This window comes from Atta cephalotes (assembly GCF_000143395.1).
Source record: "Atta cephalotes unplaced genomic scaffold scaffold00010, whole genome shotgun sequence".
Classification (NCBI taxonomy): Eukaryota; Metazoa; Arthropoda; class Insecta; order Hymenoptera; family Formicidae; genus Atta; species Atta cephalotes.
In genome coordinates this window covers 4,476,770-4,491,717 of record NW_012130074.1, presented here as the reverse complement: position 1 = coordinate 4,491,717, position 14,948 = coordinate 4,476,770, and the positions used below count along the sequence as shown (strand labels likewise).

The 14,948-nt window shown below is 32.8% G+C and overlaps 2 protein-coding genes across 2 annotated transcripts in view; both read left to right on the top strand.

Annotated features, from left to right (window-relative positions):
- The first annotated feature begins 838 nt into the window (after nucleotides 1-838).
- On the top strand, nucleotides 839-4,184 carry LOC105627771 (inorganic pyrophosphatase). The gene is made up of 8 exons (XM_012209050.1): nucleotides 839-1,037; nucleotides 1,711-1,949; nucleotides 2,968-3,054; nucleotides 3,175-3,238; nucleotides 3,389-3,451; nucleotides 3,605-3,818; nucleotides 3,905-4,014; nucleotides 4,150-4,184. Exons 1-8 carry the CDS (start codon nucleotides 839-841, stop codon nucleotides 4,182-4,184), a joined length of 1,011 nt encoding a protein of 336 aa, XP_012064440.1.
- Nucleotides 4,185-6,552: 2,368 nt separating this feature from the next.
- The window catches only part of LOC105627885 (testican-3), a 149,779-nt gene continuing 141,383 nt past the window's right edge, over nucleotides 6,553-14,948 (top strand). The window contains exon 1 of the mRNA XM_012209158.1: nucleotides 6,553-6,654. Coding sequence (XP_012064548.1) covers nucleotides 6,553-6,654 — 102 coding nt within the window. The remainder of the gene's footprint in view (nucleotides 6,655-14,948) is intronic.

Below are 14,948 nucleotides of genomic sequence, written 5' to 3'. Positions count from 1 at the left end.
ATTATATTTGATAAATACTGGCTGAAAATACATAAATTGCATAAAAATACATAACTTAGTAATTTTATAAGATATTATAAGATAAATGATATATATAAAATAAAGTTCGCTAAATATTAACTTGTTTGAAGTTTCAGTTTCGTTAAAATTTAACAACTTTTATTTACATATGTAGCAGATGCGAAATTAAAATTTTTTCATTCAAAAACTCATTATAAGTATTCCTCCTGTGGATAGTCGACACACTTCTGTCCTGAGGATGTATTACAGAGATGAATCATATCTACTTTCGATGATACGATTTTACCGATAGTATCAGAAAATGTATGTAATCACGTGGTTCCCAAACTGAAAGATGTCCTGGTAGTGTACGAGCGATTCGACGGTACAGGAAAAAGGCCGACTTAGTCTCTCTCAAGTTTCTCTCTGGTATCTCCTAGCTATATTTTTGATTAGGTATATTTCTTTTCGGAACTCGAAATATATTGTAATGAAAATACATAAATTTACAAAATTACAGAAAATTGGAGGTGAGAGCGTTATATTAAATATTTATCAAATGTATATTGTGTAAACAGAGGGGACACATTTAATCGTTTGATTCCGTTTCACTTAAAATGCGCATGATCATTCTATCCTTATTGTTCATCGGATATTAAAGAAAGATAAAATGATATAATTATGCGCGTGTCTATCGTGGATTTTTATGCTTTATGTAACTACATATATCAAATAAACTTTGGCATATATATTTTTATCAATAATATTGATAACAAAATTTCTCTCTGTACCCTCCTGTGATTTGCAGACACTTGTAGATCGCCGCGCAGGACGACAGATGGCAGAAATGTTTCGGGTAACGCTGCACGTGTTACGTTGTCACGGTTTAACGAAACTCATTATTCCATCGCGGTTCGTATCAAGTGGCAGACCGGTGTTTAGGAAGCTCGCTGTTTTCACGAAACTTTGCCGAGACATGTCGTATACGACCGTCGAGAGAGGTGCACTCAACGGCACGGACTACAGAATATTTTTCAGTGAGTAGATTCGACATGACGTCAGATAAACGATGAAGCAACATTTGCGGAAGTTTGCGCTAAGTATCATGAACTTCGTTGCGGGGTCACGGATACGCGTTCTCGCGTGCATGCTATTAATATTTTTATTGTTATTATTAATGATTTGAGTTTTCTTGAACGACGCAACGTCGACACGAAGTTTCGCTTACATCTTGATGATGAATCATTTAGGAGACTAATCATTTCGATCGATCGTGCCGTAACTGCCGGGTTTTAAGTTCATTACCGCATATTTCACTACGGCGTATTTCATTACGACATATTTCATTACGATATATTTCGCACTGAAATAATGATTTGTTTTAAATAGCAAACATTTGTGAGCTATTTTTGTCATGACATTTCATGCATTTGATCTAATTCTATGACCTGTGATATTTAGCCCCAGTGAAAGTACATATTTATAGGCTTTATGAGGAAGTAGTTACAATCATGTTCTAGACATATACTTATACAGTCATATTTTTTCCAAGTTTTATGTTGTCTTTTTTGTACCAGAGATTTTTCTGATATATTCTTGCATAACATATTCTGAGTTACTGTATGAAATAACAGAAATATTCTGAATTAACAATATCTAACAATATTTCTTTTAAAGTATTTTTAAAACTTCTTTTATTCGTATATGTAGAAAATGATCAGGGTGTCCCAATCTCGCCCATGCATGATGTTCCTCTCTTTGCCAACGAAGACAACAAGACATTACATATGATTGTTGAAATACCAAGATGGACAAATGCTAAAATGGAAATTTGTCTTAAAGAGAGTTTAAATCCCATTAAACAGGATGTTAAGAAGGATAAATTGAGATTTGTCGCTAATTGTTTCCCTCATCATGGCTACATATGGAATTATGGAGCTTTGCCCCAGGTAAGAATTCTAGAAACTCTGTTATTTAATTGGTTCTTTTTATTCTATTTTAATATCTGTTTTTTAATTTTGTTTCTATCTCAGTAGAATGATGTTTATTTATTACAAAAAATTCTTATATTTTATACATGGAATTACAAAAATAGGAATTCAAGTTTTAAAAAACAATTTCTCTGTTATTTTGCACTGAGTCATTTTGCAGAATACATGTATAGAGTAATTCATTTTAATTCCAATACGCAAATATTTCGAAAATATAGAATTTTTCCAAAAACATTCTAAATAAAAGTTGTATAGAAATGAATGTCACCATTAAATCCTACTTTACACCACACAATTTTTATTTGGAAGGTTTTTTTTTTTAGTAAAATGTATTTTTTAAAAATATTTTTAAAATTAAAAGGAAGCATCTAGTATATATTGTATAAAACACATATTTAAAATATAAAAGTAAACTTTAGAAAATTTGAAAAATAAAAAGGATTTTTTGTAGTCAAATGAAAGTTTATAGCTTATAAATTTAATTTTTAAAAATATTGCATTCACAACACTTTTGTTTATATTAAGAAACGCAATAATGTGTTTTGTAATAATATGTCTCGTGGCATTTTCTTTGAAGTACATTCTTTTATGTCTATCACTTGTCCAAATAAACTATTATACATTCTAAGATAACACACATGATGATCTTATTGATTTATTATCTAAACATAATAAAAGGAAATTAACAATTAGACACTAAGTGCATATATACATTTTTTTTTCTTATCTCATGTTCATATATTTTGTGCATATGTATATGTGAACTTGTAATCAAGGTATACACTTAAGACTTGACAATCGTTTCCTTCTTATCACTTTTGAAATATCTTATTTCCTGATTTCTATTTACTATAAGAAATACTTTTATCTTTTGTTAAAAGCTATTTGATATAATAATTTATAATATATAATATAATTTTTTTATCTCTCTTGCTATTGTAATATAAATAATTTTACTAAATAATATAATTAACAGACTTGGGAAAATCCTGACGTTTTGGATGAAGCAACAGGCTGCAAAGGTGACAATGATCCAATTGATGTTCTTGAAATAGGCTATAGGGTGAGAAATAATTGCAATGATATTTTTAATAATTTTTTTGTTCATTATTTATTGTGTTTCATGTAATTTAATAATTATAATTGATTATAATAATTGATGGAAATATATTTGCATCTATAGATTGCAAAACGAGGCGAGATATTAAAAGTAAAAGTTCTTGGAACAGTGGCACTTATTGATGAAGGTTAACTAATTAATTATCTTATCTATTAATTAAAATTATTAGATTAATGCTTATACTGAAAAATATATAGAATATTAGAATAATTTATGTATAAATAAAATACAATACTACATAGTATATATGTTTCATTATGAACAATTTTTATTTTAGGCGAAACTGATTGGAAGATTATTGTAATTGATGTTAATGATCCTTTGGCTGATCAAATGAATGGTAATTACAATTTATATTTATTAAGAAAACTTAATATATATGTATATATATATATGTATTCTTTGAACTAGATTCTTAAATATGCAAAAAAATTTAAATAGATTTTATAAATAAATTTTTCATATATTACTAATTTGATAAATATGATTGCAGATATAAGTGACATTGAGAAGCATTATCCAGGTTTAATGAAAGCTACAATTGAATGGTTTAAGATATATAAAATTCCGGATGGAAAACCAGAAAATCAATTTGCATTTAATGGTGAAGCAAAACCACGAGAATTTGCTCTACATATCATTGATGAAGTACATCAACATTGGCAAACTTTAATCAAACAGGAAGGTTCATCTAATGAAATAGAATGGTTCGTAAAAATTAGTCTTAGAATTAATCTTAAATTATGTCTTAGATAAAATAATTTAGATGTTATTCTATGTATTATTTTTGTAGTTCTAATGTAACAGTGGAGGGAAGTCCTTTCAAGATTACCACAGAAGTTGCACAAAAAATTTTAGACAAAGCACCTGAATCAGTGGAACCTCAATGTGTAGAACCGATAGGTAGGTAACTCAAGTGTAACATAGAATAGAAAAAAATATAAATTTTCTGAAAAATTAATGAGAATTATAATTCTTATTAGCTTTTTTTACTTTATTATTATGTACATTGATATTTATAATATTCTTCACTTTCAGTTGACAAATGTTACTTCATACAACCCAAATTGTAACAATTATGATGGGAATTAAAAATTGTTCTGTTTTTGAATATTTGAATTATATGAAAATATTATTGATGTTAAATATATGTAAATTAAAACATTTATTCATTGAATTGTTTTTATAATGTGTGATTTCAGTCGATAAATGGCATTATGTACATCTTAAATGAAGATGAGATGGATATCTTCGTTCTATCAACTAGCGAAGTCGGCTACTCCGTTTATTCAACATGGAATTCCTTCTCATTTGTCATTTTGCTATTTTTGCATCAATATGTCATTTTTTTCATTTCATTTAAATAATTATAAATAGCATTTAAATATTTGGATATATATGCGGTGCTACTATTTTGTTAGTTTTTAACTCCTAATATATATACATGAAATATGTAAATTCAATAACATAAGATAAATGTTTATACAAGCACTTTTTTTCGGATGTGTTCCGCATATATATCGTTATGATATTACATCCATAGCGGTTCGACTATGAAAGAAATATAATCTCATTATGGGTTGTGATTGATGTAGCTGTACAATTTTGAGAGGGTTTCTTAGATTAAAAGGCACGTTAGTTCTCTTCAATATTTTTCCAAATACAGAGATAAACAATAAACAAACTGGTCCGAATATAGATGTATTATTTTCAAAAGTTATCCCTTTGGTATATATATATCACTTAGAAAATAAATATCACTTAGAAAATGTTTAGACATTCCAATTCTATGTATATGCCTATTCTAAATCTGTTTTTTACATTTTTTTTTAAATTTGGTGGACAATCAAAGATGCTCTTTCCCAATATTTTCCAATAGATATAAAAAAGCGATGAGTATTGAATAAATAGATTGATTACAAATTAATTCATTTTTGTACTTTATCGCGGTTGTTCTTGGATGTGATTCACTGGTAGTGATCTCCAAAGAAATACTTGTACTTTTCTGAAAATGTATTTAGCAACATATACTAAGAACTACATACATTCTTTCGCGTGACACGCATCCACATTGGACTTACAAAGTGGAATGGGCTTTTGGAGCAATAAATTCTTCAGTTGGATCTCGAGAGTATAAAAGCAAATTACCGTTTCTACTGAAAGGATCGAATAAACGGCATTTTCTGGATTTTTTTGGGAAGTAGAAGAAGAAATATAATCTATGATCGTTTTGTTTGATCGCAAACAGCATGTTAAGAAATTAAGTGTACTTTTTTTTTGCATGTGTAATAAATCTAAACTGTAAAATATTTAAATATTATTATAGGTATCTTTTCTTTTGTTAGATGTTTTTAAAAATATTTAATATAAAAATGATACTTGAACAATTTTGAGTTTTAAAGCAGTTGCCGTTAACAAGGACGATTGAATTACTTATTAAATTCTACATCTAAAGTTAGCATTGTTAATAAATTTATAGTACAATAATTAAAATATGTATTGACATACATTCTGAAGTTGTAAGTTACATTCTAATGTTCCACGTTATAAATGTCAGTAAACAAAAATCTCGTTACTCCAGAAAGTTAAGTTTTTCCTTTTTATTGTATAGGTATATATCTATCCTCTAAGGGACGCAATACTACGATTTATAGTAAAGTAACAAGAGAAAGCAATGATAGTAATGGCAATCGTAACGAAGAGAATGAAGAATAAAAAAAAGATTGGTCGATCAGGTTGAACGGCAGAGATCGTCTAGGGAGAGCGGGACTGGATTTTTCCCTGGTGTCTCTCTCCGATAAATTCCCCTCAATCCTTTTCTTCCTTTTTCTCCATCAGGACCACGGGCTACATCAGGTAGATAGGTAGGTAGGTGAACTAGCAGCTGGAGAAGGTATTGACTGGCGACGAACGCAGCGCGGCGTGTCCGCGTCGAAGGTAGCCGAACAGGTGCACGAGCTGCACGGTGAGTGACGATAAAAGCCGAGCGAAAGCGAGTAACGCGCGCTACCAGCCCCCCTCCCCGCGCGCCATTCGAAGATCCGACCAATGAGCAAGCGCGACGCGCGCGCGCCTCTGGCGGCGCATGAACCAACGGCAGTCAGCAGTGACGGTGTCGCCTCTCCTCGCGCGGTCACACACAACTCGTTCGGCTATCGAGCTGCGCGTTTCCGTTCCGTGTCAAGCGTCGCGTAACATACATATACACATAATACATACACGTCAAGTCGGAATTTCGCGTGCGCCGGACGTCGGATCATCAGTTACATCGTCCGCATTAACTGCCCCGATATTTCTTCCCTCCGTTTGACGGTGTAACTCGCGCGTGCCGATTTCTTCTCTTTCTCTCACCTTCGTTCTGTCGCGCCGCGCGCGCGAGCGTCTTCCGCGGTGAAGTAAGTGACGGTTCTGGGGAGAGGACTCGGAGGGACGGTTTCAGCCATGCGATTCTCGTGGATGCTCGCGGCCACGGTGCTGCTAGTTCTTGCCACGGGGGTGAAATGCAAGAGGAGATTCGACGGTGATTTCGAATTCGCCGAAGAGGTGAGTTTCTAGACAACGTTTCCTCTCGCGTATTATATTTGTCGCGCAAGGATTACGAGCGATGACAGGTTGACAGATCGCTCGTTTATTTATTTATTTTTTCTTTCATTTCTTCCGCCTTGTGGAGATACGCGAGAGATACGCGGTGACAGCTTATACCCTGAAACAATCGCCCAATCCGAGAAAATCCGTGACTCTCCTTTACGTATCCTGCAGAGATAAGACACATTCGTTATCAAATAGAATATTGATACAGGAGAGCAAAGTGTCATATAATCGTACAATAACAATAGCGACGGCTCCGCCGAAGGGTGGCGCTTCACTGTTGCGAATTGTTGCGAAATAACCACTTTTTGATCGTTTCGCCGCTCGCTTCGAAATCCAAGGTTCTTCGTGTTAGGAATGCCGCGGTCCATCGATTCAAAGTTACGCGCAGTTACATACTATAACAAAACTTGACATATTACAATTTTTCACGGTAAAAACGTGTCGCTTTGATAACGAAGGGAAAAAATAATAGCGATGCTCCTGCATTCGCATTCAGAATGCTTCTACAGACTTTTATGTATTTAATCCATAAATGGAATATCATTAATATCAAGTACACGTATTATTCAAATAATATTTGCATTTTATTTATTCTGCCGTATTTCTGCCCAGCAATCCTCATAACGATCGATTTATTATAAAATCCTTTATTTTCATATATTCAATTTTTTTGATAGAATTTTTGTTATTTGTCAATTGTTTAAAAAGTATCAAATTACGCGCGTTATTTTTATTTATATGCGACTTATGAATTATTTATTCGTATATAATATTTGAATAGTGCCTTTCTTACTTGCAAAACGATATTAGCAAACAATAAGTTAACATTTTAAGTAGACACTTTAAGATATTTACGTTACAATATGGTGATTGCTTTTGACTTTTAAAAGCGATGAAAGATGGTTAGAAAAGTCCGAGGAACATCTAGATATTGGATGTTCTTTAGAATATCTTTTAGATGTTTATCTTATCTTATTGTTAGGATTTGAGGTAATGTATAAAACAATGTTAGCAAATAACGAGTTAACACATGTTTTAAGATGCTTGCATTATAATACGATTGATTGCTTTCGGCTTCTATAGATGATGATTGACAGATATTTCAGAAAAAAATCTGAACATGTAGATATTTTAGATGGCCTTGAAATTCTTTAGAATATCTTTTAGATTATTGTCTTATCTTATTGTTAGGATTTAGAGGAATTTGTAAAACAGTGCTAGCAAATGATGAGTTAACCGAGAAGTTAACATATCATGTTTTAAGATATTTGCGTTACAATATACGATTGTTGACTTTTGAAGACAACAATTAATAAACATTCAGAAAAGAAGAATGCCCAAATATTGAATGTTCTTTAGTAGATTCTTTAGATGTTTCAGGTGTCCTATTTTTGAATACTTGTCTTATCTTTTTATACATACTTTGGGATAACATGTAAAACAATGCTAGCAAACGATGAGTTAATACTTGTTTTAAGATGCTTGCGTTATAATATGGTGATTGCTTTCGGTGATAATGATGATTAAAAGATAGAAAAGTCCGCAGAACTTCCAGATTGAATACTTTTTATAGTTATTGTAATCTAAATGTAAAAGTGAGATATCTCAGTTATAGATAAAATGCCCAATATGTATTTTATTCAATTAGCACAATAAAATGTATTGAACATTTCGCGGTTTAATTCGTTTCTATATTTTTATTAAACATACATCTTTATGTCAATTTGTGAAAAACGCTATTAGATTCTTTACAATATTTTTTAGATATTTGCCTCATCTTAGATATGTGTCTTATTGTCATGAATTTGAGATAGTATTTTAACAGAGTTGCAAGTTCAATTTTCGCCGCAAGCGTACATCATATTTATCTGATAAATGATTTTTTCGATGTACACTGAAAAAAATGTCTGGTTGGATTAATTGGAATTCTGGTTGAAATTGAAATTAGAATGTATTGATTAAATCTATTAGAATTCTAATTGAAATAACTGGAATTTTGATTGATACGTAATCATAATCTTCTGGTTCATCCATTTTTAACTAGGCATATTTTTCAGTGTACCTTTCGCGAGACATGGACTCTTTTCACTCGCAATGGTCTCCTCTGTCGCCGGCGAAATTTGGTTACTGAATTACGAGTGAATGTACGCGCGATTGGTTGAGATTCACGCTTCTGTGAATCGCGTTGGAACGCCGCAATATACAATTACGGCGTGCAGTCGTTACGCGGAGAAACGCGGAGTGTCCGCGGCTCTTACTTTCGCGTAACTGGATCCCGACTAAAAAATACGAGTTATTCGACGTAATTGTTTATTTTGCGCGTGACTCGCACGCAGTACGTACACGTACAAACGCGTGCGAAGAAGTATTTACTGTGTACTGAACAGTGTTTCACGATTCAAAATTATAATAAAATTTATAGAAATCCTTCTGTATAATCCGATAATTACATATGCAATTACGGGAAATCATTGTGTAATATTAAATAAAATCGTTTGTTTTATCAAATGACTCTATATGTACACAGAGAGTTTTTTTTCTTAAAATTTACCCTGAAAATATGATAGTCATGTGACAACATTATATTTCGAAGAAATATAGGGGAATTTTATGTAAATTTCTCTCATTCATTAATAAAATTACAATAAAGTATAAAATAAGTTTGATTAATTTTACTGAAGTGCATGGTAAATATTTTTTAAATATTGTATTGTACCACAACTATTATATTTTAAGGGTAAATTTTAAGAAAAAATTCTCTCCGGGTAGTGAAGAAAATTATTTGTAATCAGATGAAATAGTATGAAATCAAATAAAATCGTGTAATCTCTGGGACAATATTTCAGCTAGTGGTTACCTTCTCGCGTGCATGTAATTGAATCATGTTCAGGGCGTTGTCAGTCAGTATCAAAGACAACGACGTCGTCGTTCAACCCTTCGGTTTTGTTGCGAACAAACGTGGCGTCGTTAAAGAAAGAGGGAGAGAAATAGAACATTCCTCTTGCCGTTTCCGCCCTTCCTATATTTTCTACAATGAAGTTGGCGTTTGCGCAAAATACACATCCAGAGTCCGTTTATTTCTTCCCTTTGTCGAATTTCTACTGCGCTAAACGAGACACGTGACTTTCTCCTTGTTAGTTAAATATCTTCGATGCGTCCGGTTTAAGTTCTTAGCTCACAAGGCAAATACAAAGCGGGCTTTGCTAGTGGTTTCCTCGCGTGCTGCTTTGCACCAGGTTGCACCGCGAAGTCCGAAACAACCTGGCTTCGTCGCCAAGTTCGGTGTTACACGGGACAAGCTCGTGCAACATTGATTGATTTGAAATCAGCATGGAGATCGCAGGGAAAATGGGGCACAATCTTGCAAGGTGGCGTGCAAGAAAACCGATACTAATGCCCGTATTCAGTCAGATCTTATATTTAAGGCTTCCTTAAATTTATCTTTAGATACTGTATGAATTATTTCATTGGCTGTTAAGCATCTAAAGATAAATTTAAGGAAGCTTTAAGTACAAGGTCTAACTATGAATGACGGGCATAAATATTGGATCGGAACAAAAGTTTGTAGCGCTATTTTATTTGCATCATGTTTATATGTTTACAAAAAAATTGTCAACTATATCGTTCGATAAAATTTCAGCTTTAAGAATCTATTTTTTGAATTGTGATACGATAATTTTTCGGAGTTACGAGCAATCGATGACAAAATAAAAATGCTCTTTTTCTTTAATTTGTAAATTCAGTAGCAAAAAAATCTTAGGAATATTAAAACAATTTTGTAAGGAAAATTTTAAGCTTTCACGTTAGAAAGTTTGAAAATTTTTGCAAGTCGTTTAAGGCAAGGGACACAAAATGAGAAGAAAATTTCTCATTTCTCCAGCTTGTAATTTTCTGCAAAAACCCGAACTCATAAAAACACAAAAGACATCATGTCTTTTCGAAAGTAGAGATTTTAAAGATTAAAATGCTTTTTGAAAATTTAAATGTTCATTTTTAATGAAGTTATAATTGCTCGAATTTTGAAAGTCGTACTTGCAAACTTTTGTTCTAACTCAATATAAATGTATATCTAAAGAGGTTCCTACGATAGAATCTTTCTATTATTAATCAATTAACTGAACGACATGTTACTAAATTAAACTGGAAAAGTTATTAGAAGAATTATTAGATCTTAAAATTCTGACGAAATTTCCGTAGAAATATTTTGAGAATTTTATAATATGAAGTATAAATTATTAGAAAATCAATTTATTCTTAATTTTTGTATCTATTCTCGTAGTTTTCTGAATTTATTACACTTTCTTAGAATTTACTACTATAATATATTTCTGTTTTGTCCTTCTAATTTCTCTTTTGCCATCGCGAAATGTTTTTGAAGCCTTAAAACTTATGTTCTCGAATTAATTTCTGCATCTAATTATATTAATGTATAATGTAATTGTGCACTATATTTATTATTATATTACTGTGATTTCTAGTACGCAATATTACATAGGATTTGTTCAAAAGAAAGAAGACAACTTTGGTTATAATTTTTGCTTGTTGATGAATTCTCTCTAATATATTTCACTTGCATTCCTAAAGAAATCACAACTTTATTCTTTCACCCAGAGAAAGGTTTCTTCGGTTTAAAGAATTGTTTCTTTTCTAAATAGTTTCTTTAAATCAAATAAATTTTTTTATTTGATTTCAAAAAATAATGTTTAAGTCAAAGAAATGACGTTCAAATCAAAGAAATGTTTTCTTCAACCGTATAGCAAAGAAACATTTCTTTAAATCAAAGAAATATTTTCTCTGGATGTTCAATTTCGTCAGGTTAATCTGACAATTCAGAAATAATAAGCAGTTTCTTGCAACGTATTATATAGCAATCGGTATTGAAATCACAAACTCGCACAAGAGTCATTCGTTCCACGGCCACCGCGGTATTTATGCGGGGACATTCGCATAAATATCTCGAGTCTCTTAGCGACTTGTCGCCATTTACCGGCGTGTTTGAATGCGCCATTGCCGAGAAGAGACACTGCGTAAAACTCGAGGTTCTTCTCCCTTTTGTGTGCGTATATGGAGCCGGGTCGGGCGGAGGCAAAACGGAGAACGGAAGAGATGTAGTAACCGCTCGGGCGAGGAAACGATAAGAATTGTTGGTCTCGCGGAGCTTCCGAGCTCAAATAATGGAACTGCCTGTCCTTCCGGAGTTATTGCGAGTATTGTTGCGCGTCCCTGCGATTTTGCAGTTCCAATAATCGACCTCGGGCAATCCCTTATCATATGCCGTCCTATGGACAATCTTTATGGATACGCGTGTCGTCTTTCGTTTTATGTATCTATATACCGGCGAATCGATTATCCGCACGTAAACGCGAAAGAATCCGCCGTTTATCGATTCTCAGCAAAGGTTGTATGCGACCTAGTGCCTCGAAGGTAAACGAGTATGTGTATATAGTTAAGTGCAGTTAAGTACAGTCGTCGCGTGTTGTATTTTCTTACTTTCTCGTGTACATCCTTCTACCGGGACCCGTGTATTACCTCCCGATCGTTTAATGTTAAACCGCCGCACGCTCGTCCGATTCCGAAAAGCTTGTTGATTCTGTCGTACGGTATGAGAACGTCCCATTCAACGTCAACGTGACATGCGGGCGCCACGCAGAGTGAGTTTAAACGCTGAATGCGTAACGAAAATACAGCCGTTTTCGATGGCGGCGTGTCTCCTTTAATATAGAGATTTATATTTTAAACCGCGGGCTATAATCATCTTGTCAGTTTCTTCTCTTTCATTAATGATTGATAATTTGCGAGTAATATGTAACTTAAAAATTTATTCAGCATCATTAAAATCGTTCTAAGATGCCAGTGAGCATCAAATTATTAAATTGCTAGTCAATTTAATTTGTGGTATTATTATTGTAATTCAGGCGTACAATTTAAATGACTACTTAGGTAGTATATAAATTCACATTTAATTATTTAAGGATCACTTTGATCCAGTTTGATCGTTAAAGGCATTTATTCCTTATTAATTGTGTATTCATGTACAGTCCTAAGACATTCCTTGTTTAATATTAAGAATTACAAATTTCTAACAAAAATTCATATCAATTCTTAATAGGATCTTGCATTGCAAATACGTAATACGAGATAAAATGCACTAAAAACAATTTCTGATTGAAAATGGATGACTCAGAAATTTCTGGCTAAATTTATTAAAATTCTAGTTGAGATAACCGGAATTCTGATTGATACAATATTTCTGATAAAATCTACTAGAATTCTTTTTTTTATCAGAATAATTGTATTAATCAGAATTCTAGTTATCTCAACTAGAATTCTAATAGACTTAATTAGAAATTTCTGATTCGTCCATTTTCCATCAGAATTACTATGTAATCCAACCAGACCATTTTTCTCAGTGTAGATAAACTTGGAATCTTATATTATAAACAGGAACTCGGACCGAAATTACATTATGGATACATTATGGATACTTCGGCTGATTACGATTATGGTCCGAGGATACTTAACTTTCAATTTCAGTGTCAGTTTTGTGATAACGATGGGTGATCATTATGGATATATATAATTACGAAAATCGAAATCGAAAAGGACCGAAATCCAAATAAACCCAATCTTCACGGTAAAAGAATTGGAATCAAAAGTTGGATTTAGACCGTTATCCGGATCGAATTTTTTCGGTTCGAGTTATAAATATTAAGATCTCTTTTATTATGTTTTGATATTGTGAAGAATGACAATTGAATTCGAGTAGAGTTTAAAGTATTAAATACATTATTCCAAGACACTTATTATTATCCTACTTTTGTCATTACATTCTAAAATTAAACGAAGCAATGCGAAAGAATATAATTTTTATATTTTATATAAAAATTATACCTTCCGTATTTTACGAATATATACCTTCCATGTTTTACAAATTAACAAAAATTTGGAAGATACTAAGTATTACTAAGATATTATTAAATGTTTTACATATTTAATCCGATATATATATACGCTTGTCGCGCATTGAGTTGATAGCGTTGCTACAGAAATGTCGGATTAAATTAAATTTACATGGAAATACATCGTAATCTTTCATACCGTGCACGAACTATTTGTGCAGAGAATTATATTTTAGAATACGGAATGTACATAGCATAAATCGTACGGTCGCATAAATCACGTCGATGCATACCTATATAGTTTTCCCTGAACACGATCGATGTTCCGCGTATCGATATGACTGCATCCGAGGACTCGGGCGACGGGTGGGACAAAAGAATTTATTTTATCGAGAGCGAAAGAGAGGGAGATTTAAATGTTTTTTTTATACCATCGCGCGGTGTCGATAGTACAACGCAGTTGTTTGTAGCTTGCACTTTTCACCGCGCGTTGACAGTTCTCCACAATGTAACGTAGCGCGAGGCAATGTTTTCGACGTAAAGTTGTGATTTTCGATCGGATTCTCATGGAATTTCCATTTTCCCTTCGACAGATATCACGTGATGTGGGACAAACGCACGCGTATAAATTCGCAGCGTTTTCTCTCGTTTCGCAGATTCTGCCTGCGGTTAACGCCATGAAGTTAAGATCGTTGCAACTAAATTTATTTCCATGTCGTGGAATATTTGGTACAGTCGTCTCATTCCTATAATTGAGAAACTTTGTGATGACCGCGACAATTTCGATAGTTTCCCGATCGTCTGTCTGTATCCCTAATCGCGGTAGAACGTCGATGTCCAAAGTTAGCTTCCGATCACTTCCGTACGTGATGTTCTCGAAGCGCGTGTGGTATCTATAATTTTCCAATCGAATGCATCGGGTTAATCCTAACTCAAAATTCGGTTAGACCGGTTTCAAGTCAAGTTTACCGCGTTTCGTCCAAAATTCACTCGAGTTTCTCGAACGGCAGTTACCGCGGTGTAGAAACTACTTCGCGAGTTTCCTCGTTTTCGTTGTTTTTCCATCAATATTTACTGAAGCACAAGTTCAGGCGACAGAATATTTTCGACGTTAATGTAGTGGATGAAATATGCGATATAATCTTAATAATGGCAATGCCTTGCAGTCTATAAAAATTGAAAAGAAATTTTATTATCAAAATATATACATGTATATTTGTATACATCATATAATTTATTAAATATTTTTACAGTTTTTGAGACATGCATATAATTATTAATTTTACGTTATAAATAAAACTTCATAATATTTTATAATTTTTAACAGAGAGAGAGAGAGAGAGAGAG

What these genes read in the sequence shown, in the direction of transcription:
- LOC105627771 (XM_012209050.1), top strand. Translation starts at nt 839, where the DNA reads ATGGCAGAAATGTTTCGGGTAACGCTGCACGTGTTACGTTGTCACGGT. An exon ending in TTCTTGAAATAGGCTATAGG is followed by an intron (nt 3,055 to 3,174) that starts GTGAGAAATAAT and finishes TTGCATCTATAG; the next exon opens with ATTGCAAAACGAGGCGAGAT. An exon ending in TCATCTAATGAAATAGAATG is followed by an intron (nt 3,819 to 3,904) that starts GTTCGTAAAAAT and finishes TTATTTTTGTAG; the next exon opens with TTCTAATGTAACAGTGGAGG.